Source organism: Eptatretus burgeri, chromosome 15 (genome assembly GCF_056783735.1).
Source record: "Eptatretus burgeri isolate ZD-2024b chromosome 15, Ebu_testis_v1, whole genome shotgun sequence".
Lineage (NCBI taxonomy): Eukaryota > Metazoa > Chordata > Myxini > Myxiniformes > Myxinidae > Eptatretus > Eptatretus burgeri.
The window spans coordinates 4,989,101-5,014,100 of record NC_140975.1 but is presented as its reverse complement, the minus strand read 5'-3'; the positions used below and the strand labels follow the sequence as shown (position 1 = coordinate 5,014,100).

The window sequence follows — 25,000 nt, the reverse complement described above, 5'->3', positions numbered from 1 at the left end:
AAGAGGGGGCAATTATGGTTTTGAATACTGTATATAATAGCAGATGGGGCATTTGTTTTAAATAAATAACAACAGTGGGGGAAATGGTTTAAATAAATAATAACAGAGAGGGTAACGGTTTTAAATCAATAATAACAGAGTACAACTGGGTACCTTGCTGTGAAGTCAGAGGCTTGACGAGGTCTCAACTCTCATCTGTCATTTCAGTCCAACGTCTTGGTTGTCCATCGGCGACTCAATCTCAGGACGATGTTTGTTTGACCTTCTCGGTGCAATCTCCGATTGTGTCAGTTTGATATCAGGACGGTGCACAATGCGTATTTCAAAATGTTTGCCGTTCTGTGTCACGGAACCATTTTTGGCACATGTTGATGAATAAATAGGCCGTTGTGATAAGTCTACAAGCCTCTCTCTCAGTGCCAGCTGAAGCTTGTGTTGCCAAATGCTTGACATTGTTATCTGATAGTGATTCCGCTATGGGTTCCATGACACAGAAAGCAAATGGTTAGCATCTGCTAAGAGTCGCACACCCTCGAACCTGATCTAAAAGAGGGGCCAGGGCCTCTTTAATTGCTCTTCCTTGATTAGTTGCAAGACTCCACCTCCAGGATATGACATGACATTGACTTATATTTGCCGTGGCCATTCTGTTGCTTGAAGTGCTGTGTTTCCTTCAAGTTTCCTATCTTGCAGGTGCTTTCACCTGCCACGTGTAGGCCCCTGTCTCTTTCACGAACTTCCTTCATTCTTTCAATTCCCCCCACACACCTCTCTCATGTTCGAGAAATGCAACTTTTATCACTGTTTTGGTAATCGTCGAATGGTTTTCCCCACTTTCCTTGACAACAGAACCGTGGAAGATGTGGTGCCAAATGAGGGAATGAAACCACATAGAAAGGTACGTCTTGTGTATTTTTTTGTCCACACACCATTTGAATGCCAGATCGAGTTTACCAACACCAAAGCCCCAAAACCTCCAGCAGGAAATGACTTGTGGGAAAGAAGAAATGTCACAATGTTAACAAATGCTTGTGTGGTTACCCTTTGAAAATATTCATCCAGCATTGTGATGTTCCCCTTCCCCTTTAAAGTGTTTCCCTTTTTCTTCTTGCTCAATACAAAGTCGAGGCTCATGGAAATATGATGTTCGAGAGGGCAAAAGGACAACACACTGACAGTGAGTGGAGCAATGGATGCCTGGTGTTGGCTTACTGGTTAGAGTGGTGAGCTCAGGATCCTCGGATCCTGAGTTCAAATCCCGCTTGGCTGTTGAATTGATACTAGGTGGGGTTGACGCTGTCTGTCATCCTTTCGAGGTCAGCAAAATGAGTGCCACCTTGCTGGTATCCTGCGTCGGAGTGGCGACCCGTCCAGGATTGTGCCCAATAACCAAGGAGACTGCTGAGCCAGCACCAAAACTGTACAGAGTGTGGTCCCAATAGATGGATGGATGGATGGGGGGCAGTGGAACAACAGGTAGATGTAACAATCACAAGCAACAGAATGAGGAAAAGAGGAGATTGAGCCGAGGAGATGAGTGACACGGTAACCTCCAAGAAAGATTATTGGGTTTATGGAGGTGGGATTAAGATGAATAGAAATTCAAAAGTAATGGATCGGGATGGAGGACAGCATGAGCTGGTGGTGGACTATAAATGTGAAGCTCTGGAAAGAAGTGGGGTTTAACAGGCAAAGAAGGCAGTTCCACAAACACGGGGGGGGGGGGGGGAGGAATGAAATGGTTGAAGTCTGTAGTAAGCCTGATCTTGGAACTTTATTCAGGATGGGGTTACGAGAACAACATTTCAATTCTGGAGGAACCAGTATTGGTCAGAGGATTGAGAAAGCGGAGAGAGGAAGAACAGAAGAGAAATGGTATAAAACAGAGGGCACTGCCCTGTCTGCAATGTGAGAGCAACAGGGCTTTGACCTCTTCACAGGAGAGTCCAATAATGTTCAAAGCTTCAGATTCAACAGAATCCAGGAGAGATGGATGGGATGCTGGGGTACTAGCTCATAGGGGAGAGCAGTACTCCATTGGGCTATGGCCAAAGGCCTTGTAGACTGTGAGTAGCTCAGATTTTTAAAGGAAAGACTGATCGATGGAGGATGCCTAGTCTGTTGCTGGCTTTGGAAACCAGCTTTTTTGTGTGGTTTTGGCTCATGACGAGGCCTCACTTCAATGGACTTGAACCTCTTCCAGCATCTCACCACGGAAATAGATAGGTGGGTTAGTTTGAAGATTTTTTCCTGAGCAATAGGGCAAAGACTGTGAGGTTTGTTATGGAATTGTCATTCCCAAGCTGTTAATGACAAACATTTACTCAAATAAATTTGTTATAATAAGGTGGACATGGAGATGAAGGTGAATAATGTAGTGGGACTGATTGCAGCGGTTGTGGTGAGGTGTCACATGCCTTTGGGTACTTTTGCTGAAACTCCGGTGACTAGTATGGACTCGTGGATTATTTGTGAATGCAAATGTCATAAATCTGATTTATTTCACTCATGGAATGTCATTAGGAAACTTATTTTTTTGTTGTGTCAGTGCTAGATGCCTGTCACCTTTCCTGTTCTTCCAGGTGAACATAGAAGAACACATTACCTCCAATATGCGCAGCGAGGTGAGAACCAGTTGCAGATGGTTGTGTATAATACAATTTTGATGTGTCACGTTATGTTCATGTCACTGTAGAGGTGCATGGGTGCCGAGAGTGGAAGACAGGCAGGATAACTACCCCTGGGCCTGGACCTCATTGGGGCACATAGTTATTCCTTCAATTTTTTTTTTGTATAAATATTGTTTGTGACGATAAAACACTGGGGTCAGCTTTGTTTTATGTCTCCCTCCAAACTACCAAGGGCGCTTTTTCGATACATAACTTCCCCGAACTTACGGTAAGTTTAGTTCTTATTGTAATTCACTTCATGCATAATAATTAACAAATAATATAATTTATGCATAATAATTAGCACTTTTGGTAAAACTTTTTCAATTTCTTCATGTTTCAAACATGCCATTGGCAAATTTTCGGGTTAGGGTTAGCGTAGTTAAGGTTACAGTTAGTTATGTAGCAAAATTGTGGGGTGGGGCGAGGAAGGGGGCAGCTAGGAATGAGGGAGAGTGACGCCTCACCACACTATACATTCCGGGAAGGAGGTGGTGCAAGGAGGGGTGAGAGAGAGAGAGAGAGAGAGAGGAAGAGAAAGAGAGGAAGAGGAAGAGGAAGAGAGAGAGAGAGGAAGAGAGAGAGAGGAAGAGGAAGAATAATATATATATATATATATCATAGCAAAGAGAATGTTGTTATTCTTTATGACCGCACACACACACAAATATATACAGACACATGCACACACAAATATATACAGACACATGCACACACAAATATATACAGACACACACACACACACTCACAGATATATACATGCACACACATTCTCTTATTATTATTGGATGAAAATGTAGGAAAGGGGAAGGGGGGCAAGAGTTGGGTCAGGCCTGTATGTAAATGGTGTGTGGGAGTGGTATTATCAAATCTTCTGTCATTTTTGCATAGATGGGCCTTTATTAGTGTATGTGGTATATTAGTGTATTAGTGTATCCTTACTATAATTCACGGACCAGTGTATGTCTGTTTGGCACGCTACTTCCCCTACAGTTCTGGACAGATTAAATCCAGACTTGCTACATAGGATCAGCATGATCCCAATTAATGAAAAGGAGTGTTTTATCTCTACCAATGGTCTTGGGGGTGGGTGGAACAAATTGTCGAAGTAAACATGTATCGTGTCGCGGCCCCTCTAGGTGGGGAAGGGTATTACACATCTTCACCCTTTACAGTACAATATTCCTGTCCCCACGTTTTCCAGTGCAGTGGGGTGCTTTGAATTACACAGTGAGATGTTTTTTTTTAAATTACACATTTGAATAAGAATAACATCATAACCCTGCTGGCCGCTCCCATAGGGAGTGGGTGCTTCTATTAATCTGTTGTTTGTTCTTGCTTTTCACAGAATGGGAATCCAGTCCAAATGCGAAATAATGCCAAGTGTAAAGGTAAAGGTAAAGGTAAGGCTGGCCACGAATATGTTAAGTTGTCTGTGGATCATATCTACGTAGAACAGTACATTTGTCATTTTTGTTGTCCTGATTACCATAATATGGTATTCTCATGTCGATCGCATCCCATTATAGACCCACATGTAATACGTTCTAGGATAGGGCATATGTCAGGTTTAGAGATTACACGGTGAAGCTCCCTGCCTGATACACCCGATGAATTGCACTCAGACATCAATACACGACCAATCATGTGACCTGTTTGTTCTTGCAATCACGCATTGAGCTTCATAGGTCAGTTATACCTCAGAATGGACAGTTCATGAAAGTGTGATGTGTGTTGTGCTTTGTACAGTGCATGGATATTCTCATGAAGCCCGTTGTGCTTTGTACAGTGCATGGATATTCTCATGAAGCCCGTTGTGCTTTGTACAGTACATGGATATTCTCATGAAGCCCGTTGTGCTTTGTACAGTGTATTGATATTCTCACGAAGCCCATTGTGCTTTGTTCAGTGTATTGACATTCTCACGTAGCCCATTGTGCTTTGTACAGTGTATTGACATTCTCACGTAGCCCATTGTGCTTTGTACAGTGGATGGATATTCTCACGAAGCCCGTTGTGCTTTGTACAGTGTATTGACATTCTCACGTAGCCCATTGTGCTTTGTTCAGTGTATGGACATTCTCACGTAGCCCATTGTGCTTTGTACAGTGTATTGACATTCTCACGTAGCCCATTGTGCTTTGTACAGTGTATGGACATTCTCACGTAGCCCTTTGTGCTTTGTACAGTGTATTGACATTCTCACGTAGCCCATTGTGCTTTGTACAGTGTATGGACATTCTCACGTAGCCCATTGTGCTTTGTACAGGGTATGGATATTCTCACGTAGCCCATTGTGCTTTGTACAGTGTATGGACATTCTCACGTAGCCCATTGTGCTTTGTACAGTGTATGGACATTCTCACGTAGCCCATTGTGCTTTGTACAGTGGATGGATATTCTCACGTAGCCCATTGTGCTTTGTACAGTGTATGGACATTCTCACATAGCCCATTGTGCTTTGTACAGTGTATTGACATTCTCACGTAACCCATTGTGCTTTGTACAGTGTATTGATATTCTCACGTAGCCCATTGTGCTTTGTACAGTGTATGGACATTCTCACGTAGCCCATTGTGCTTTGTACAGTGTATTGACATTCTCACGTAACCCATTGTGCTTTGTACAGTGTATTGATATTCTCATGTAGCCCATTGTGCTTTGCACAGTGCACGGATATTCTCACGTAGCCCATTGTGCTTTGTGTAGTGCATTGATATTCTCACGCAGCCCATTTTGCTTTGTACAGTGCACGGATATTCTCATGTAGCCCATGATACTTTGTACAGTGCACGGATATTCTCATGTAGCCCATTGTGCTTTCTACAGTACATGGATATTCCCACGCAGCCCATTGTGCTTTGTTCTGGGCAGGGATATTATCACGTCGCCCATTATGCTTTGTACAGTGCACGGATATTCTCATGTAGCCCATGATACTTTGTACAGTGTATTGATATTCTCACATAGCCCATTGTGCTTTCTACAGTACATGGATATTCCCACGCAGCCCATTGTGCTTTGTTCTTTGCAGGGATATTATCACGTCACCCATTTTGCTTTGTACAGTGCACGGATATTCTCATGGAGCCCATGATACTTTGTACAGTGCACGGATATTCTCATGCAGCTCATTTTGCTTTGTACAGTGCATGGATATTCTCACATAGCCCATGATACTTTGTACAGTGCATTGGTAATCTCACGCAGCTACGCAAATGAGCCGAAGGCGGATATCGTGCAAAGACCTTGGCCTCGGGGACTGTGAGGGCTATTTAATGAAGAAGAAACAAAATCGGTCCCTCTTCACCTCATCATGGAAGCACAACTGGTTTGTGTTAAAGAAGTCTGACCTCTACTGGTACAGCGATCGGCAGGTAACTATGATCTCGAATCGACCATTCCATACTCTTAATTGTGTTACTCCTGTGTGATATGCTTGTTGCTTTTGCTCTTCTGGATATAAAATGGCCTCTCATGTACGTGGTTACACGTCCTTTGGGTTCATTAGCATCAATGCTCTTCAGTGGTGCATTAAAAACATTATTTTAATGAACTCATCGGGCAGCCAGTCGCCTTGATTTGCATATTATTCTGCTGGCCATTCACACACCCAGAGAAGTTTCAGGACCTGTCCGGCAGACTTGGCACTTATTAATGTGCGATTAGACCCCAGCAATAAATACCGACTTGCTGGAAATCAAATGTTTAAAATATATTCCATCCAAACGCACACAAAATATTTTTGGCATTGTGCTCAGTAAAACTGAAATTTCAACAAAAAGTTCCGGTTCTGAGAGATACTATACAAGTAAGGCCATACACCGGCAGAAGTGCTTGTGGAAGTGGCATCACAGCACCGTTGGACTGATACTGAGCCGCCACACCGGGACACGCCTCACCACAACAATGGATTTTTCTGCTCGGCTTGTCTTTGTTGCTCCGTTTGAAAACTCCGAGGCTCAAAGTGGTCTTCGCAAACTATTTTGTGCCTTCGATAAGAAAACTTGTCAACACTTTGACCAGTTCCTACATTGTGAAGCCACTTCTTTGCGACCTCTCTCTTCTCTGAATATTTATCTGTATTTGGGTTCAGGAGACGGCTTTTACTGCACTTTCCACGCGCTCTCATTGACACGGCCACACGCCTAACACTCCGGCATGTTGCCTTCTGTACCGGCACTGTGATGTCACATTCTCACAAAATCTCAACTCTCCCGATATCCCAATGGCAATAAACAGTGGATATGAGTTCATGATCTTTATTGTTCAATATTGCTTAAAATAAAATGATGTTGAAAGCAAAATTTCAGGGAAAATAAAAGAGAGGTATTTTTCAATTCATGGACTTTCGTCGAAGCCCTGGGTTGAATTGTGCTTTAACCGCAAACAATATGTTTAAGGGGACTTGCTGCTGCTCTGTCGTCATGTTCACTTCCCTTTTTTGTGTTGTGTTCATGCTGCATTGTCGAGTGTTCGTTCAACTCGAGGCGTGAAGAACCGGCTTTTCATCCGTACCTCCTTTTCGTTGTCATATCTGTACCTCTGGCTCTCTGTGCCTACCTTCTTGGGTCTTAATGCTGGCAGGAGAGAGTTTTGGCTTATGTGGAGCCGTGACCTTTCCATCACAGATAGTGTCGTGTGAACAGTGTGTTTCACTGCTGTCTTTATTTCTTTATTTCACTTCTTCTTGTATTCGCTTCCCTTCTGATGACTTTATATACGGTTTATTTATTCACTTGTATTTTGCAGAGCTTTTGAGCTTACTCATTTCTTAGTTACACCCCCCTCCCCCCCCCCCCTCGGGGCAGCAGAAGACGAGGTTCTGCAAGCGTGTGTGTGTCTGTCCAGGCCATAATTTTTTTTTTTACCAATTGAGCTTTTGTCATCAAATCTTCAACAAACGTCTCTTATGGGCATATGGAGAACAATAATGAACGAGAAAGAGCAATCATAGTTCGCAGACCATCGCCAGAACGTGATTTGTGCGGTGTTTGTGTACTGGTATGTTATCTAATTAATGAGATTATCTAATTTATTATCTAATTATCTAATGTTATCTAATTATTATCTAATGTTATCTAATTAATGAGACATAACTAGAACTGCCACTTTATAACTGCTGGCAGTGATGACCGGATACCAAGACGTCCCTCTTTGATGCAACCCAACTTTGATTGGACACCTGACCCTGACCCATGACGTTTTGAAATAAATCGTCATTATTCAGTTCAATCTGAAATGGGATTTAAATCAATTCAATTCAAATCAAATGGAAGACCAAATAGGTACAAGTCCTGCATTGGAGGAATCGGAAGGAACCCAAAGAAGCTTAAAGCAAGGATGAAGTCATCAGGAGGAACCTGGATAGGATTCACATTTCAGCTGCTTCTCCTCTACTCTCAAACCCATCCAGGCACAGCCAAGTGAGCCTTATTAATAAAATTAAATTTAAAAAGGAACCGAGATTTTTTTTTTTTTTTAATCAATAAATCTGCCTGCCAGACCATGTATCCAATCAGGTTGAAATTTTAAACATGTATTCCCCATCACTTCTCGAAAATAATTTGTGGTTTCACGTTGATAATTATCCTTAAATCATTCCACACGAGTCGGCATACCGATGATGAAAATTTCGTCTCGATCCGACAAGCGGTTGCGAATAAAAACATGAAAGTTTTGGACAGTCAGACACAAACAAACAAAGAAGAAGAAGATGTCGTACAGAGCACGATACTTGCAAAATCCATAAAACAAATTTGACCTCAAAAATAATTGGTGGTTGAATTCAGTGACCTGAAATATAAATCCTGTTCAAATTTCAAGTGAATCGGATGAAAATTGAAGATTTTAGAAATCCCACCTAAGTCGTTGACCGAGGGACTATGTTGACCTTTTGGTCTATGTTGACCTCAAAAATAATTGGCTGGTTTAATTCAGTGACCTCGTGAAGATCGTAAAGGTTGAAAATTGTGACCTGGAGACGACAGACAGACAGACAGACAGACAGAATCACTAAATCGACAAACCAATATAGTTGGAAAATCTTCGATTTTGCAAGTAACAAACGGACCCAATCACAATCTCCTCTCTTCCGGCGAGAGTCATAAAATGTCCAATTGTTTTTAATCGTCGTTTTCGTCAAGTTTAGTTTCAGTACAAGGCGGACGTGGACGGGCTTTGCATGTTGAGATGTTTCCTCGTTGATCTTTTATATTGTGTGTGTTCTTTCTCCCCTCACGAGTGTCTTCTTTGATTTCAACAGTGGAATTCATGTGAAGGTTTTCTTGGTAGCTCTTGTTTTTTTTTTTCCCCCAATCTTGTCAATCTCATTCTTTGGCATTCCTTCATTGTGATGTATCCACTTGTTTGCTTCACATTCCGAGAGAAATTCCTCGGAGTGAGTGTGGCATCTCCAACTTCCCCCCCAAGAACTCCCTCTCTCTCCCTCGCTATTTACCGTCAGTTGTAAAGTAATAAAAAAAAAAATTCTTCAAAAATATTCTGACCTGTGATCATCAATAAGGTGTGAGTACAAGCTCACCGGTTGGTGTTTCCTTTTACAACCACGGTGTAGACCCGAACGTTGCTCAAAGGCTCTGAAGATCCCTTTCATAGCATGGGTGGCTCTGAGACAGCTTACCCACTGTCCTACCGCCCTACCTCTGGGCACTACCCCCTCTTCCCTCCGGCACAGTCCTTTTTATTTTTCTTTGTGGTTCTGTGATTGTTCATGTGGGATGGAATTGTGATTTATTTATTTATTTTTTTTGGAGGTGGGAGTTGGTGTGGTGCGGCTCTCAGTTATCACAAGTCGATGTGAAAGCGATATGACGCGTCCAATGGCATTGATTGCGCATCATGTTGTGCATCACACCCCCCCCCCCCACCGTATCACCTGTGCAGGACATAAGAGCAAAAGGCATCATCAACTTACCTGAGTTTGACATTCAGAAAGCCAGCGAGTGCAAGAAGAAGCAGTAAGCGATTTGATGGCATTTCTGATTACAAACCGAATTGTTTGTTCAGGACGTAAAGTTTCCCATTTGGAGATTGTACATGTCCACGTGAGTTTGTGCTTTCACGTCGTCGTGGTGGCAGTGGTTGTTTACACACCTTTCCTCTTCTGCAGTGCTTTTAAGGCGTGTCACCCCAACCAGAAACCTGTATACTTTGCTGCTGAAAACTCAGCCGAGATGGAACGGTGAGAACAGTCGCTTCGTCAATCGGGGAATTTTGGAGTTCACCTCCTCGATGTTTGGAGTCATTGCACCTCAACGTTATCATGCAAAATGGCACCTGGCACGTCACTGAACTCACGACTACGTGACTTGCCATTTCGTATTACAACGTTCAGGTTTACGATTCGCTTCATCATTTTGAACCTGTGGTTTGTGACACGGGTCATGAGGGTTGAGGAAGTTTACTGTACACGTTTGTAAAACTGCAATTGAGCACTTTGTTTCCCGAGACACCTGGAGACCTTGCACTTACTGGTATTTGCTCGTACTGTCCGTGCTTACAGGTGGATTGAGCAGCTGAAGCAGGTAGCAGTGAGCCATAAAACGGACGACAGGAATTCAGATGGTGAGATTGCAAGTAGATTGGTTACCTTGTGGTTAACAGGGTTATTATTTAACCAAAGAAACCTCTGATGAATTATATCGAAGAGGCCCTTAAACTGTTGCGGTCGATGCTTGTAAGATGAGTGTTACTCGAGTTCATTTGCTGCAGGAGGACTTTGACTAGCGATGGAATAACTGGGTAAACTGAAGGAAAATGTACTTGTGTGCATGTCGTGTCCCATCTTCACTTGCATACTCAATCACGTGGTCAGTCACGTGATGTTTTATGTTTTTTTTGTTCTCATTTACAAGCAGTATTTACTCGTTTATTCACTCATAACTAAAGGACACACACACATTGTAATATATTAATGAAGCTAAAATTAGATTTTAAACCCCCTAACCTCCACCCCTTGGTCGGTTGGTTCCCTTTGCTCCTCAACCCTTCCTTCTTTTTCAAACCCAGCCCTCCTTTCCCCCTGCCCCCTCTACCGCCATGACCATCACCCATGCATCATATGTCGGTGACTCTTAATCTCTGCTTTGGTTTACTTGCTCATGACGACACTTTTCATGTTCTGTTCACCTTTCCTAGCAAACATCAGTGAGAGTGACGATGAAGATGACGACAATCGAATGCACACAAAGCCGATATTACGAGCTCCCTCGGTAAGACCATCACCTGCCCTCGTTCCATCGTGATGTAACGCTCTGGCCATCATCCCGGCCCTACCATCTCGCAGCCACCACACGTTGCTCATGCTTGTTTCCTCACTTTTTTGTTGTTGTTTTTGTTTAAGCCTGGGGTTAACAGATTACAGGTGCATTCACCAGGATGAACCTGTATTTACCTGTCGGGCTGTGCCTTGACGGAACATCTTTGGAGTTTAAATGCAACGCGCACACGCCGGGTCATGCCATAACGATCGTGCGTGTCATTAGTCGTGGGTTTGATGGAGATAAGTTAATGAAGGTAACCGAACGATGCTGGCACATAAACCTGACGACAAGTGGAACATTGTTTTTATGGATTGTTTCAACATTTCACCTTGCGGTGGTGTTTGTGCATCTTCGCTCGACTTGCAGGTGCAACCATAGCGATGACGTCATAGCTCCAAGGAAGAGAGTCAATTGTGAACCTTTTTGTACATTTTCAGGACCTACGTTTCAGTCCTATTGTTTGTTTTATCTCCTCTTGCGACCCTCCAGCTGCCTTCCATCTCTCAATCGCAAGAAACTGTCCAGGAACCTGATCACCTGTCTCACCTGGAACCTTCGGCTTCGAAGCCGCAGCGCTTGGCAGGCGGACTGTCCTTGGAGATGCCCGGACGTCTGCGCCGATCCTGGCAAAGCATCTTTGGTCTTGGTGACACACCGACAAACATGGAAACCATGCAGCCTTCTGCAGACGGGTCTGGGACATCGTCGCCCGGCACCGTCCCACCTGAAGCACATCCTACTGGGGACGTCGCAGGTACTGCTGTCACTGCAGTCAAAACCTCCCATTTCCCTTGTCTGTAATCCACGACGACTACATCATAATTGATCTTTCACGAAACAATTTATTGCCATTATAAAGAGGCATTAATTTACTCATTCACGTAATGTTTGTGGTTAATTTAGGGCTAAATATTTTGTCGTTGTTGTTGTTGGTGTTGTTGTTTGTTTGTTTTAATTACCTCTTGCCTTGATTGCACTGTTTTACTTTTTCCACACAGTTTCTTGGCTGTTTTAGACGAATCATTAACAACCATTGTACGTTCACACCACATACACATACACGGTGTTCCAAAGAGAATGCAAGGTATCAACTTAACGCACGTGTGGTGAGAATTACCGACAGTACCACTGGTGTGTTCGGGATTGTGATGGTCGGGCCCATGTGGTACCGTTATGGTAGCTCGAGCGGGTGATGAGAGCAACACCTGTGCCGAGCCGTATACGTGCCCGCCGCTCCTCTGCCCACCAGGTGCCAACCTGCACGCATCGGCAAAGTTCGCAGACCGCTCGGAAGGGGATCACAAAGAGCTCGGAAACAGATGCTCAGGAGCACCGCAGCAGGTTGGGCCGGAGCACCACTGCGGGAGGTCCAAACAATGTGGGTTTAATTAGGTCTGAACCGGTGCTTGGTTCTGAAGAGCAGCCAAGAAGGGTGTACGGACAAACAAGAGGACGGAAGGAGAGCTCCAAGAGCCGTGCGGTTGACAAGGTGGCAGATGGATGGAAAGCCGTCGAGAGCGCCGATAAAGCAAGTCCGTGGCGCAGGAGGTTAGTAAGGTGTTCTTTGAGCCAAGACTGGCCGTAGACGACCCTCAGGTAGGCACCGTTCCAGGAGAGAGGCTGAAGAGCTGTTCATGCCAGTTTGATATGTCTCCCATGATGCATTTCTTATTGCACAGAAAGTTTGTTGCTTTGCTCCTCGCATTGGAAACTTGCCTCGGATCAGCATCTCGATCAGCGACAAAAAACATTGAGAAACTGGCAAGTGGTTGGTGGTGTCGTGATTTGGGCTGCAGCTCTTGGGGCATGAGTTTATCGAATCGTATTCATGTTTATACAGTGAATGGTGTTGGATTTATTGCCCCATAGGAAGAAGAAGATGCACTGTGAGAATTTCCTGCACCTTTGCACCTGATTGACATCCTCGTACATACCGGCAGGGGGCGCTGCACCATTAAGCACACCATTTCTTGAATGTCACATCGTCTTCTTTCACACCCACCACAAGGCTGTGAATCACATCATTGGCTGAGGGCACACTTGTGCCGTTGATGCAACACACTCTGTCGGTTAGGCCTAGGTCACATTCGCCACGGCGGCCGTGGGGTCTCCAAAATCTACGGTCACAAGCAATTATACGGCGGCCGCAGTATTTCCACGGTCACACAATGTAGCAGTCACATATATTTTTATTTTTCGGGGAGCTGCACGGCGTATTTAGAGATTGTGGAGACCGAAAACGTGGGGTTGCCGTACGGTCTTTGATTTGATGTCGCACGGTGACCTTAGGGCATTCCTGCGGCGGCCATATAATTTTTAAGGCAGACGCAAGGTGCCCGCAAGGCGACCGCAGGGGGACCGCAGGGGGGCCCTAAAGCGAACGTGCGGCCAGACGGACGGTAACGAATGGGTTAATTTTTATATTTTTTTTTTACCAGTTTTTTTTTTTCGGCTTGTCGAATTGCTACGGCGAACGTAGAAATGAAAAAAGTTATAACTCTGCGTTATAATTCCACGGCGACCCCTACGGCCTGGAAAAGATAGCCATACGGCGTAGGGCCACCCTGAGGCCACCTCAGAAACTCTGCGGCCGCCGCACGTTTCTGTCAATTCAGAGGGCGTACGGCTGCCGTATCCTCGCCGTAGAGCAAATGTGACTTAGGCCTAGGTCTTAGAAATTGTGGAGACCGAAAACGTGGGGTTGCCGTACGGTCTTTGATTTGATGTCGCACGGTGACCTTAAGGGGGCCCTGCGGCGGCCATAGAATTTTCAAGGCAGACGCAAGGTAGCCTCAAGGTGTCCGCAAGGTGACCGCAGGGGGGGGGGGGCTAAGGTGAACGTGCGGCCAGACGGACGGTCACGAATGGGTAATTTTTTTTTTTTTTACCATTTCTTTTGTTTCGGCTTGTCGAATTGTTCCGGCGAACGTAGAAATGAAAAAAGTTATAACTCCACGTTATAATTCCACGGCGACCTTACGGCCTGTAAAATATAGCCATACGGCGTAGGGCCACCCTGAGGCCACCTCAGAAACTCTGTGGCCGCCGCACGTTTATGTCAATTTAGAGGGCGTATGGCCACCGTATCCTCGCCGTAGAGCAAATGTGACTTAGGCCTTAGAGAAGGAATTTGGAATTTGCTCAGGGTGCCAGCGATAGCTCGCCTACTTTCAGCGAAGGACACCCACCGTGGGATCTTTAGCGTCCATCCATGATTGCAGGAAGACGGGACGCCTGTTGAATGTATATCCGAGGAACGGAACACACATTTTGATGCCACACCCTGCCTATGAGACACCATGCATCCATCCATCCATTGTGACAATACTCTGTGCAGAGGGTTGCTGCTGCCTAAGCGGTATCCTTGGCTGTTGGGCACAATCCTTCGACGGGTCGCCACTCCGGCACAGGATACCAGCAAGCTGGCACTCATTTTGCCGACCTCGGAAGGATGACAGGCAGAGTCAACCCCACCTAGTGTTAATTCAACAGCCGAGTGGGATTTGAACTCAGGATCCTGGGATCCCCAGCCCACCACTCTAACCATGAACCCAACACCAGGCATACACGAGACACCAGGATGACAGTTTGTAGCTGGGTCAGGATTCAAACCTAGGCGAGACGGTTCACAGGTGAGTGTGTGTCCCTCTAGTCTAGGCCATCCAAACATCCCATTAAACCCCCTGTCCCATCATATAGTGTGAGAGGTAATGACCTCTCTATCAGAGTTTTCCAGTCTCATGGTACTCTGGCCAAACAAACCTTTCCAGAAGGTTTAGGTTCAGTTGTATTTATATTAATTAAACATGGAATGTGGATGTACAACTTCAACGTGGAGGTTTGCCCTCATTTATTTGTACATGTAAAAATACACAGACGTCCCCATGTACTTTTCTTTATGGTTACCTGTTGTTGTGTCCCGAAAGCATTTCACTTCTTGATTTGTTTTAACTTCAGACAAGATGCCCAAGCTCTGATGTCCTTGTTGGTCTTGCGATCGTGTGCAGATGATGTGCCCGTCGTGGATGACTTTGAGCGGGTGTACCGCTCCCTCGTGGACGCGCGGCTCACACCACACGGAGTGATCCGCCAATCGTTCATGCAGAGGCGCTGCAAAGACCCCCAGGTATCTACACGGCTGCAGCACCTGCAAGCCCTGCAGCGCACGCTCAAGGTGAGACAGAATTCCGTTAAACCGAGTGTCTGAAATCGGAGAGCGAAGCTTGTACTTCGTGAGATTGAATCAATGTGGTGCAGATGTAGCACAGATTTGATGGGCCAAATGGCCTCTTCCTGCATCCATCTTTCTTGTGTATCCTTGTGCACATGGAGGAGAATGCACAAACAGACTATAAGCCCAACATTCACTGCACAAAACAATTAAACAACAGTCAGTTACCTGCGCGCTCACTCAGGCTACCTTCTCGCCACCTGCTTCTCCACATCCTGCAGGACATGTCGGTTAACGTCATGGTTCACCTTGTGTAAGTTACACTCTAGATTTGGTTGTCTTTGCAAAATTTTTCACGATGTTTAATAAACCCAGGGAAGTAGCCACCCCTGAAGGTTTTGGGTGTCGTGTCGGAACACTTACTTGTACCTACCCTCCTTTTACCTGCACTCCCTGTCCGTACTAGGCACGAGAGTCTGAACTTCAAGCCATCGATCGCCTGTTGGTTGTGGATCCGCCGACCGCTGACAAGTTCCGCAGATGGAAATGGCAACACAAGGAGCTGGTGCCGGATGTCTGGTTGCCGAACCTCACGGACGGGCAAAGTGGGTGTTACAAAGACGTCGAGGACGACGCCTCTTCGAACGATGATGTGTCGAGTTTTCAGACCAATCTGTAGGACTTCCTTGCGCCGAAGGAGCAGAACATTGCAAAGTAAAGGACGATGAATTTCAATTACACTTCTTCTTTCTTGAGGGTCTTTATGGCAGCGCGACATATTATATTTTAGGCAAATAGTCGGTGTATCCTGAGCTCGAGCACCCGTTTTAGTAAGACATTTCCCTCGGCAGTCATATGAGATGATGCTGCGTAGTTGTCTCGTGTCCTTAATTCTCGAAGAATTTTTTCTTTTCTTTGCGGAAATTCACATTGTAGTTTTGACCACCTGTTAACCCAGGTGTGCAGCCAAATGACCACCAGGGCTCTCAGGATCCGGTGAAACCGACTCGTCGCTTTTGTGCGAGGGGTCCATATGCCGACCGAACGAATGCGTGGCATGGCGGTGCGGACTCCTCGAAAAGACCAAACGTGTGTGTGTGTGTGTGTGTGTGTGTGTGTGTGTGTGTGTGTGTGTGTGTGTGTGTGTGTGTGTGTGTGTGTGTGTGTGTGTGTGTGTTCATATGAGGTGTAGAGCTGGGAGACTGCTTCGGGGATGACGTCACTGCACATGATTAGCTCGGATACAATTTTTCTACTCTGGTCGATACCGATTGTTTAATTTACCTTCTTGTCTCAATTGTCTGGTTAACACTATGTAATACTTGACTGCACTGAAGATGAGCAATTTCCTGTATAAAACTACTGTTTCTAATTTAACTTGTTTGTTTTACATTTACAGGAAAACGTCCGACATGAGGCACCCGCGACATGTTTACTTAAACCTGTGAGCCGTTTCATGTAGGTTTAATTCCCAACCGAACTCTAAACCGCCGATTTGCAGGCCAGGCATTGCAGCACCAAGTGCTCTGTCCTTGAATGATAGGGAGGCTCGATGATGCAACCAGGGGGATGATTAGTAATTGAATTCCGATGCAATTTGTGTTCAATAATAATAATAATAACAAGCCGGTAGGCGGCGATGGGTCACCGAGCATGGAAACTATAAGATATAGAGCAAAATGGATGTCATATAGCGGATAGGGAATCACCTTAAGATTATGCATATCAAATCTCATCCAGTTCCATCTACTGATAACTACTCGGTGTCCATTTGAATGAAAAGTACCGAAAATGCGGTTTGAAATCGGAAATCCCCAAAGTTCGAGGGGGTGCTGTGGATGAACAAAGATCTAAATCGAAAATCCAGCTCGATCGTTTGTGCACAATGTATTCCAGACGATTAGTGTGAATTTTCATGACCATCCGACCATAACCCTAGGAGGAGTAGCATTTGGCGCGAAGGCACCTCCAGCTCTCGCATATTATCGATTTTTGCACTAATTGACCTTTGACCCCTGACCTAAGCGAAATCGGTCAATATGTCCTGAGGCAAAGTTGTAGTACTCATTGAGTACCATGAACCTGCAAAGTTTCATTCGTATCGATGCACTCACCTGGTCGCTAGGGGGCCTTCAATTTTCGCCAATTTTCGCGCATACCCTAATTGTAGGGGGCGCTGCGGGTAAAGTATTCCATATATCACAAAAACCGGAATATACTTGATAGAGCATCAGCTGTAGATCATTCGTGCCAAATTTCATAACCCTACATGGGATAATGGCTTTCGGAATTGATTTCGCGTGAACGGTGCCGATTGTGAAGGTTTTTCGGTTGTTGCTAGGGAACCAAAGCGTCCCTAGCAACCATCACAATTTCCAAAGCACTCGGTCATAAGATGTACCTACCACCCGAGTTTGGTCAAAATCCGCCCACGTTTACTACCAATTATGCTGATGACAAACGAACAAACAGACAGAATTACTGACAATAAGGGTCACCTATTTCAGCGACCCAATAATAATGACTGCAACGTCACTCCATAGAGTGCATACTTCCACCAGGTTTAAAAGTTTACGTTTTGTATCCCACTGATAGGCCGGATCCACTTACCTGAACCAAAGTCGAATCAGCTTGTTCTTGTCATCTAACCAACTCATGCACCAACTTTTGTCCGAATCCGTCCACAACTTTTTAAGATATCATGCGATGTACAGTAGTAGTTTAGCCCTGTCTCTCAACGGCGAGGAATCGCTTAAAAAAATTATCAGATCTGGATCTTTCATCCAAAATTGAATCAATTCTTCCTCGTCATCCACCCAACCTGTCGATCAAGTTTCGTCCGAGTCGGTCTACAACTTTTTGAGATATTGTGCTCTATCTTTTTTGGTCCAATCTCTCAATGGTGAAGAATCACTTTAAAAATTAAATAATTCTCGTATCTAGATTCAGATTTGGATCTTCACCAAAATTTAATCAATTCATCCTCGTCACACACCCAACCTGTCTGTCCACCAAGTTTCGTCCACATCCGTCCACAACTTTTTGATATCCTGCTCCGCAGCCAAACAGGGGTGAAAACATACCCTCCGTCCAGTCCACCTTCGGTGGCGAAGGTAATAATTAATTGTCGTTGTGAAGTTAAAGGACATGCTCTCTCTCATGGTTGTCTGCAGAACGCTATAAGGTGTAGTACAAGGTTTGGAGAGTATAGAAGGAACTCGTAACCCTCCTGAGCTGTCGAAGTCGTACCGGTGGTATGAAGCATCCATTGTGGTGAACAAACTCAATCCATGTGCACACTGAGAACACCATCTCATCAGCACCAATGTGCTTAATTTGCTATCATTACCAGGTGTTTCACTTCACTTTTTCTATACCGACAGGTCTGTTTGGGGTTATTTACAGTTAAGTTAACTGTAATTGGACGAGACGTTTCTGAATCGACAAAGTTGTTTTAATGTGTCAGTTTATTGGGACGAACAGAAAATATTAATAACCGTTACGTGGTGCCTAGGGCATGACATCACCTAGGGCATCAATCGTTATTGAAAATGGGCGGTGGAGTCGGAGGGACATGCGAGTTCGAAGAGTGAAGCCAATATGGTGTGGGGTCCAGGGCCCTTAGGTGGGCCCCATAAAATTTCGGGTTCTGAACAATTTATGGCAGCTTGTGCTGCCTTTTCTGGGTGATGTGGGGGTGGTAGGAATTATTTATATTTTGTATACAGTCCAGAATATGCCTGGTGTTGGCTTAATGGTTAGGGTGGCGGGTTTTGGATCCAAGGGTCCTGAGTTCAAATCCCGCTCAGCTGTTAAATTAATACCAGGTGGGGTTAACTCGGCCTGTCATCCTTCCGAGGTCGGCAAAATGAGTGCCAGCTTGCTTGGTATCCTGTGTCGGAGTGGCGACCCGTCCAGGATTGTACTCAATAGCCAAGGAGACTGCTGAAGCAGCACCAACGCTCTGCACAGAGTATGGTCCCAATGTCCTCCTCCTCCAGAATATGAAGGAATAGATCTAAGTATAAGCAAATAAGGAACAGAAACAACGGTGAAATTTGCAAAAAATCCAATTAGGTGAGTGAGTGGTGAGAACAGGGGCTGTATGTCTCAAATGATGCTCCAAGCTGATAACATTTTTCCAAGATGGAAAAAGCAAATAAGACATGGGAATTCCTCGGGATATTTTGCATTCGAGACAAAAGCAACACAATAGACTGGAAACAAAGTGTGAAAATGTCCAATTAAAATTGAGATGGAAAACCTGTCGTCATATGCTCTCCCACCGGGAGCGCAGCTACACGGCACACATTTACGGAGAATTTGCGTCAACTATGGAACCACCTCTTCGGATCCCCTTGGGGGCGGGAGGGAAACCAAGTAGCTCCAACCTTTGTTTTACGAGTTATGACGGACCCTTAGCCCCCCCCCCTGCCAAGTTTGGTTGAGATTGGATTACTAATGACCAAATGTATCGACCAAACATGGACACTAAATTGTGTTGTGGTTTCATGATCATGATGATGATGATGATGATGATGTAATGAGACGAGACCTCAAGAGTGGTTAACTAGCACTCTCAAGTGCCGGTCTGCGCATGCAATGGAGCGGTACACAGTGTGAGGTGCTGTGCAGGGTGGGGTGTGTGTCGGTGTGGAGCAGTGTGGGGCGGTACATGGTGTGGAGCAGTTGTAGCGAAGCAGAGCCATAGAAGCTAAGCAGTTGCGGTCGAATATAATTAATTTTTGTACATATTAGTATACCTTCTCTGCCACCCTGATAGATTGTGGCGACAACAACCCTAGGCATCTTTTCTCTCCCATAAACCATCTCCTGAAGCCCTCAGATTCCTCCCCATTTGTACCCATAACTGCAGATTGTAACCGTTTTTAGATTTTTTTTATATTTTTTTTCGAAAAAAAATTGCCGAATCACACAGCAAACCAGGTCCACTAATAATAGCTTAACCCTCCTCACTGGGCCATCCCTAAGCGTCCTGGCTGAGGTTACTCCAACTGCTTTACTTACCTGTCATGGTCATAAAGATGAAATGTTCTAGCAGCTCACTCGATTCTATTCCAACAACTCAACTGAAATCATGTTTATCTGGCATTTCCTCGATTGTCACCAATATCTTTACATATCACTGTCAGTGTGTGTCAGTGTGTCTCCTCCATAACTCTAAAACCATGAAACCTAGTGGCGTGAAACTTTGCATGCATATGAAGGGAACTCAACAGTGGTGCATGAATGAAAACTGGGTGTTTGCGTTAATTAAACACCCCTTTTGAAGACAATTAACGGCCTTGTTTAATTACATCCTTCATCAAGGCACATCCTTGGTCACCTCGCTTTCCTTCGCTGGAGTTTTCATTCACCATTTTGTTCAGCCTGCCCAACAATGCCTTGACGTGTCCTGACGGTGGTTATCTCCGGATGGACCCTCCCCTCACACTGCCTTCACTTCCCCTCCCCTCATGCTGCCTTCCCTTCCCCTCCCCTCACACTGCCGTCCCCTCCCCCCATGCTGCTTTCCCTCCCCCCCATGCTGCTTTCTCTTCCCCTCATGCTGCCTTCCCTTCCCCTCATGCTGCCTTCCCTTCCCCTCATGCTGCCTTCCCTTCCCCTCATGCTGTCTTCCCTTTCCCTCAGGCTGCCTTCCCTTCCCCTCCCCTCATGCTGCCTTCCCTTCCCCTCCCCTTATGCTGCCTTCCCTTCCCCTCTTACTGCCTTCCCTTCCCCTCATACTGCCTTCCCTTCCCCTCATGCTGCCTTCCCTTCCCCTCCCCTCATGATGCCTTCCCTTCCCCTCATGCTACCTTCCCTCCCATTCCCCTCACACTCTCTTCCCTTCCCCTCACACTGCCTTCCCTTCCCTCCCCCCACACTGTGTTCCCTTCCCCTCATACTGACTTCCCTTCCCCTCATGCTGCCTTCCCTTCCCCTCTCCTCATGCTGCCTTCCCTTCCCCTCCTCTCATGCTGCCTTCCCTTCCCTTCCCCTTCCCTCATATGCTGCCTTCCCTTCCCCCACCCCTCCACGATTTCCTCTCCTTCCTCACCCCCCTTTCTTGCTCTCCCACCCATCCTTGATTTTCCTCGCTCCCCCTCCCCCTCTCTCTTCCCCCCACCCGCCACCTTAGTATTCCTGTCAGCGAAGCGACGGGTGGTATTTGCTAGTAGTCAATAAATCATTTACAACTGATGTAGTGCTATCCCTCCGTCAACTTGCAGCAATTACCCCCCTTCTTAAAATGACGCCATCTTGACCATGAGGTCCTTTCCAATAACAACCCCATTTCAATCTACCTTCTTTGCCTGCACTTGCGAAGCAAAAAGTGCCGTTAAGTCATCATTCCATACATGTATACGTGTGTACGTGCATTTTGTTATTACCTTTTCTTTGCAACCGCTTGTAGGATTGACACGAAATTTTTGCCAAAGGTGCGACTACTCATTTCGAATGTTTTAATAATTATGATGTCATAGGTCACGTGGTGTGGTAGCCATGTTGGAAAAAAACAGGAGAACATTGGACCTCTGTTTCTCCGAAACCTCTCCATGGAAAACAATTGAAACTTGGCACATGTGAAGTACTCCTCATGAGGAAGGTGTGATTTTATTTTTTTTAAATGATGTCATATTTGCCTTCGCCATGACGTCATAATTGCATACGTAGAACGCTACATCCGATCAGTATGAAAATTTTTGAGGGTCATTTAGGGATAAACTGGTCAACAGAAAAATTTTACGACATCATCGGTCATACGGTTCGGCAGCCATATTTAAAACAAAAAAACATCAACAATCTTCTTCTCTGAAACAGCGGAAACGATCGAGGAGAAACTTTACAGGTATGGCCGCCCATCCATGAGGAACAAAAAGTTCCCCACCTATGATGTCATAGGTCACATGGTTTGGCAGCCATATTGGATTTCCCTAAAACCTATAAAAAATCATCTTTTCCAGAGCGGCTGGACAGATCGAGGGGAAACTTCACACACACGTTCCCCAAGTGTTGAGGATACCAGGGTGTTCATGAAAAATTGATAGGTCATATGGTTTAGCAGCCTTAGTGGATTGAAGGAAAATATTTTTTTAATTCTCTCTTGAACCGCTGCATCAATTGACATGAAACTTCAAGATTATGATCTATTATTGATGGGGAATGTATGTTTTAAATTTCAACCTGTTCGGACGCATGGTCTGGCAGTCAGATTTATTTAGTTTTTGAATCTGTGTTCTTTCTTATTTTTATTTTTTGGGGGGATAAGGCTCACTTGTCTGCACCTCGATGGGTTTGAGGGTGGAGGAGCAGCAGCTGAAACCCGAGTCCTATCCAGGTTCCTCTTGATGACTTCATCTTTGCTTTTTGCTTGTTTGGGTTCCTTCTGATTATTCCAGTGCAGGACTGCACTGATGTGGTCTTCCATTTGATTTGAATTTAATTTTTTTCATGACACATTTGCCGCCAGAAGAGTTGGCTCACACCAAGTCCTTCTCAAGACTAATGCCATCAGCCGTTCAGTTGCAGTCTCATCTGAATTCTAAACAGTTTTATGAGGTATTTCAATCTGGTTTCAGACCTGGCACACATTACAGAAACTGCCCTAGTTAAGGTGATCAATGACCTTAAGGTTACAGATTCGGGCTCAACTAACGTCCTCATATTGCTCAATCTGAGTGTGGCTTTTGGCACCGTGGATCATAAAATCCTACTACAGTGCCTTCATGACCGTGTAGGTCTCTCTGTTACAGCCTTACAGTGGTTTTCTTTCTACCTTTCCCTCAGAAATGAATTTGTCACCCTGGGTTTGCACATGCAAGCATGGAAACGGCCATAAAACAACGATGATGATGATGATGTTTTTTATGATGATGATGATGATGATGATGATGATGATGATGATGGGGGGTAAATCTCAATACAACATCTGTCCTGTTACATTTGGCATTCCACAGGGGTCAGTTTTGGGACCATTTTATTTATAATTTACCTGTTCCCCCTTGGTCACATATTCAGGAAGCATGGCATCAGTTTCCATTGTTATACTGATGACGCTCAGGTCCGCTTGCAAACCTTACACGATAGCCATCTTGTAATTTCCCGGGTGAACAACTGTTTGGACGAGGTAAGGGCATGGATGGATTCTAACTTCCTGCAACTCAATCGAAGCAAGACTGAGGCTATACTTATTGGTACTCCTCAACAGACAAAAAAATTGGACAAGTTATTCCACTTTCCTCCTTGTTCACTAATCTAGGTGTTACATTCAATCCATTTCTGCCTTTTGAAGCCCATATCAAGTGCGTCAAACTTCATTTTTCCACCTCAGAAACATTGCCAGATCGAGATCTCACTTAAAGGTCGCTGATATGGAGAAGCTCATGCATGCATTTATCTCTTCCAGGTTTGATTACTGTAACTCATTCTTTGTTGGTCTACCTGACAAATCCCTTCAAAAGCTGCAAAATGTTCAGTGGAGTGCGGCACGGTTTTAATCACGGTGCGGCACCACTCCTGTGCTCGCTTCCTTGCACCAGTTGCTGGTAAATATTGAATCGAGTTTAAAATTTTACTTCTGGTTTTTCAGATCTCCCATGGCACCAGCCCCACATATTTACAGTTTACTTGGTCATCACACGTCGACACGCACCCTTAGGTCTAGCACCGACAGTCTTCTATCTGTGCCCAGGATGCAGCTTCGCACTGGGGGGGGGGGGGGTGGGACTTTTGCTTGGTTTTCACCCCACCTGTGGAATAAGCTCCCAGATCACCTGAAAACATCAGATTCTATAAGTTTTTAAATCTCGGCTTAAAACACACTTTTATTCCCTTACTTTTATGTAACATACTTTGCAAAAAGGATTGGGCAAAGACGTTATTATTTTTATTGTATGAAATATATATATATATATATATATATATATATATATATATATATATATATATATATATATATATATATATATATATATATATATATATATATATATTTCATACAATAAAAATAATAACGTCTTTGCCCAAGCCTTTTTGCTAAGTTTGGGTTCATATATACATATTAACATATATACATATATATAAATATATATATATATATATATATATATATATATATATATATATATATATATATATATATATATATATATATATATATTACATACTGTCAGGTCAGGTTCGATCTGTGACCTGCTACAGGTACCATGTAAACCTGTACTAACCTGTTCCATGGTCGGGTTGTCGGCGACTAAACCGTCTCCCCCACCAGGTTTTCTGGTGAGGAGGGTGTTTGGATATGGACACTCAGCAGGATTAAAAACAAAACCTGTCAAAGGGCGGAGGAGCTCCTTGTGAGCCAACGGCCATCCATATCTAGTGCCCAACTGTGTCTGTGGACGTCCTCCTGCAGTTGGGTTACTTCTTATTAGGAGGTTGGTGGCAGGATTTGCACTCCGGCCACCGTAAAACCCTTCATTCCGCAAAACGCAAAAACGCAAAAAAATATGAAAACCCACTCCGTGGGAGTTCCTCCTGTGCAGCTTCCCTTCGCAGGGCAGCTCACCGGATGACGGGATTGGGGCAAAGCCTTCGGGACCCCCAATCTTTGATAGGAGGGAAACCACGGGGTAACATCCCTGGGTCAGATTGCGGGAGAGTGTGTCGGAGTGGTGCTGAGGTGTCGTCCACCAGACGGCGGTCTCCTTGGGTTAACCTGAGGTGGTCCCTTCGGGTGGGTGCCTGGAATGTCCTATCCCTAAGAGAGGATGATCACCTGTCTCTGTTATCATCTGAGATCAAGCGTTTGGACATCGGGATTGCAGCTCTCTCTGAGGTTCGGAGACCGGATTGGGGCGAGATAATGGTGGGTG

The 25,000-nt window shown here is 44.9% G+C and overlaps 1 protein-coding gene and 1 long non-coding RNA gene across 3 annotated transcripts in view; one reads left to right on the top strand and one right to left on the bottom strand.

Moving 5' to 3' along the window:
• The window catches only part of LOC147011366 (CNK3/IPCEF1 fusion protein-like), a 69,957-nt gene extending 53,460 nt beyond the window's left edge, over positions 1–16,497 (top strand). The window contains exons 15-25 of one of the 2 annotated variants that reach the window (XM_085857532.1): positions 850–898; positions 2,583–2,624; positions 4,018–4,066; positions 5,880–6,046; positions 9,576–9,649; positions 9,802–9,873; positions 10,195–10,256; positions 10,830–10,903; positions 11,444–11,708; positions 14,962–15,128; positions 15,592–16,497. In XM_085857532.1, the coding sequence (XP_085713658.1) occupies positions 850–898; positions 2,583–2,624; positions 4,018–4,066; positions 5,880–6,046; positions 9,576–9,649; positions 9,802–9,873; positions 10,195–10,256; positions 10,830–10,903; positions 11,444–11,708; positions 14,962–15,128; positions 15,592–15,804 (1,234 nt within the window). In that variant the 3' untranslated portion in view covers positions 15,805–16,497. Of the gene's footprint in view, positions 1–849; positions 899–2,582; positions 2,625–4,017; positions 4,073–5,879; positions 6,047–9,575; positions 9,650–9,801; positions 9,874–10,194; positions 10,257–10,829; positions 10,904–11,443; positions 11,709–14,961; positions 15,129–15,591 lie in introns of both variants that reach the window. The other variant, XM_085857531.1, reaches the window with a different exon arrangement.
• Positions 1–25,000, bottom strand: part of LOC147011365 (uncharacterized) — a 121,882-nt gene that overhangs the window by 22,687 nt on the left and 74,195 nt on the right. The window lies entirely within an intron of this gene.